This window comes from Rhodnius prolixus, unplaced genomic scaffold (genome assembly GCF_049639745.1).
Source record: "Rhodnius prolixus isolate KJV_2025 unplaced genomic scaffold, Rpr scaffold_6, whole genome shotgun sequence".
Classification (NCBI taxonomy): domain Eukaryota; kingdom Metazoa; phylum Arthropoda; class Insecta; order Hemiptera; family Reduviidae; genus Rhodnius; species Rhodnius prolixus.
This window is the reverse complement of record NW_027411634.1, coordinates 42,995,229-42,998,528: the sequence shown is the minus strand read 5'-3', so window position 1 is coordinate 42,998,528 and position 3,300 is coordinate 42,995,229. Positions and strand designations below refer to the sequence as shown.

Genomic DNA, 3,300 nt, shown 5'->3' with positions numbered 1-3,300 from the left:
GACTAATTTTTTAATCAGTTTTAAGAAAGTGTGGATACTTAAAATCAGAAATCTTTGTGTGGTGTCTATATACTTAAACTTCTAGAAATATTAAAAAAATGGTTTAAAAAATGAATAAATGTATGTTACAAATTATATTTATAGCAAAAGTTTTACAATATTTCATTATTTATTTACAAAATATTCTATATACGCTCGCATATTTACATTATAAATACAAATGTACATTACGGCAATGCGGAATTTAAGTTGTTCGAAACCTTAGTGTTCATTGCGGAACAATGGCTCATAATCTATGTACCACTTCGAACTTTCACTCAAGTTTATTTAGATAACCGCACTGCACTTCAAATTTTGCAATACGCCGGGAAATGGGAGCACCGCACATTAAATATTAGTTGTTTCGGTTGGCTATCAGTCAACAAACTGAAATCAATGTTCCCAAGTGGATTACCGTTTTTATACTTCTCTAATGTTTGTTAACAAAATATATATATTAATCTAAAGTTTAATGGATGTATTGATTTTACTTAACATTACGATCAGTATCGATTTTACTTAACAGTACGAAACATAAGATCTTGTTAAAATTAAAAGAAGTAATATTCTAGGCTTTTACAAAAAATTCCTTGTAGAAAAAGATATTGAATATTTAAAGATTTTTTTTTTTTAATTATTTAGTTATTTACAATCTGTATAAATATATAGATACAATAAGTAAATTAGGAGGAGGATTCTTTCATCCCTATTGGTGGGGGTAAAGAGCAGGAGGAGAGAAACCTCACTCTCGACCTCGAGGTAATATTTAAAGATAAATTAAATAAATCACATTTTAAATTGATTGATTTCTTGAATTTGCTATAAATTTCTAATATTTTACAAATTAGAAAAACAATTGAGTTTCTCAACTGACTGTACATCATTTTAAGTACCACTACTTAAATCCCTGAAGTGGCCTTCATCAGGAATGTATTAATATCAAGACTTCTTTAGAATAAAATATAAATAACAATTACTCAAAACCACGATTTACAATATTCTTAGAATTTAACCGCAACAAAACATTAGGCCAAAAAATTAATACTGATATCTCTTGCAAGCTCTTGGAAGAGATTCTCTTTTGCCGGCCAGCGGCGTAGTCGCTACTTTGCGAGTTTTCCTTTGGTATGTTCGCAATGGCACTTCGTTAAAACATGGAAAGTCTACATTGAAGAGTGCCTCCTCCATACTGCATTCATCTAATTCCTCCGCAAATGGATCCTTAAGACAAAATAATAAGTTGTACTAATGTAACTTAACTGACACGTTTTCTAAAAACTTTTTCATTTCTAATAATTTTATTAATTACAATCCATATTATGTTTCTTTTAAAGATTCTCATCAGGGAGAATGAGTTGTTTTTGACCATTCTTAGTGTCGATTGCTTACTGCGGGAAAACTAAGTGAAGTTGGTTAAGGAGTGTGCCTCTTAAGTGAGTGTTCTGTTCTTGGATGTGAGCCATACAGCGCAGGTCTTAGGCCCTAACCCCCATGAAAACCCTTAATATCTCTGAGAAGGGGCTGGACAGCATGTGATACCACTCCATGGTATATAAAACCCGTCCTCATCCAAGAGTAACTTCGCAGGCTTCATGGTCTTTCATGCCCTTTGCAAGCTGCGATATAAAGAAAGGCCACTAACGCTGAGTGAGAGCGCTCTACTCTCAACTTTCATCCCCAAAACTTGGGCTAAGTTGAACTTGCGTTCAGCCTGAATAGTTACACACATCAGCATCTCTGGTTAAGTGTGAGTGGAAATTATTAGGCTGGGATATCCAGAGAAGCCAAGATCCTTGAAGTCGTGCCACATCCACTTTTCCTCTACGTGGAATGTTGAGAGAATCCTCATCTAAGGTCTCAGACCTCCATTGTCTTTTCAGAAAGCAAAGTAAAACAAGAAATAAGAGTTCTGGAATAGATCCTAGACGAAAACAACGTTGAGTGGTGGAGTATAAAATGAGAATATCTTTCTTGATATCTAAGCGTAAAAGAGGCGCAGAACACAAAAGCAAAGTAAAAGGAAGTGGAGTAAAACTGTAGCACTGAAAATAAGCAGAAACAGGGAGTAACATAAACAAAAAAGTAACAGAAAGTAAATCAGCACTAAGAAAAGAAAAATTTTTGAAAAAGTGCAATGAAAAAAAGTTACCATTGTGCCATTGGAATTTATAAGATCTCTAGGTATTACTTGCATTTCCAGTGAACCATTTGAGTCAGCGTTCAAGGTCTGCATAAAAAAAAAAGAGAATATATATAAACATACATTGATAACATCAAAATGATCATCAATCCTAATTTAATTGAGGTACACAATAGTGACAAAGTTATGCTTTTTATGAAGTTTTATGAACACTCAATCATAATTACAAAGTTCTCTTCCTTTCCTCAGTCCAAAGCATACTAAGAATTGCAGCAATGGTAAACGTTTCATCAGAGAATATAGTGTACACTTTATGTATCTTAAATATATCGGCTTATGATAATTCACGAACAGCCTCCTCAATCCGATTTGTACCTTTACCATTATTTATAATAAATAGGATTTAACCATTATTAGATACAAGTTTTGTTGGTTTATCATAAAATGGTATTTTATTTTGTGATTTTAGATCTCAGTCTACTATGTGGTAGCGGTGTAAGTCTATTTTACAAGTTCACATTTTTAAATAAACAACAAAAAACCTTGCTATTAATAATAATAAAAGTAGTTTTGAACAGAAACAATGAAGAAAATAAGATACATACTAATGCTTCGGTAGTTATCAGCTTTGTAGGCGAGGCAGACACAGCAGTCCGAGAGGCTTCTGATTTTGGCGTTAGCCATATGATTAGATTGTCCAAATCCTCATTGGACACAGCTACTGTCTCGTCACTTCCTTCTTCTAGGATTTCATCTATTATTGTTTTATCGCTGTCAGCTCCTTGTGGAATCTGTCAAACAATAAGTTTAAAAAAATAAAATCATTAAAAACCTTGAGATGAAACACATAATTTCCTGTTGTTCTTAAGCTAATTATTTCCTTTTCACAAATTTCCGGTGAAATCTTACAATATAAAATCTGCAAGAATGCTTTGACCAACAATAAGTATATAAATAATTTAAAAAAATGGCTGCGTTCCTATTTCACTGCAGTATTAAGACAGTTTATACGTACTTACATATAACTGGAACTTACGACAAATGGGTAGAAGATTTCCTTTAGTTCTTTTTTTGGCTGGACAATGGATTCCTTTTTACAACCATATAATTCTAACTGCAAC

At 32.8% G+C, this 3,300-nt stretch overlaps 1 protein-coding gene across 3 annotated transcripts in view; it reads right to left on the bottom strand.

Moving 5' to 3' along the window:
* Positions 1–653: 653 nt before the first annotated feature.
* Positions 654–3,300, bottom strand: part of LOC141460983 (uncharacterized) — a 31,452-nt gene continuing 28,805 nt past the window's right edge. For all 3 annotated transcript variants that reach the window (XM_074141545.1, XM_074141546.1, XM_074141547.1), the window contains exons 10-13: positions 3,216–3,293; positions 2,785–2,970; positions 2,189–2,266; positions 654–1,260 (exon numbers count right to left, since the gene is read on the bottom strand). In XM_074141545.1, coding sequence (XP_073997646.1) covers positions 1,078–1,260; positions 2,189–2,266; positions 2,785–2,970; positions 3,216–3,293 — 525 coding nt within the window. In that variant the 3' untranslated portion in view covers positions 654–1,077. The remainder of the gene's footprint in view (positions 1,261–2,188; positions 2,267–2,784; positions 2,971–3,215; positions 3,294–3,300) is intronic.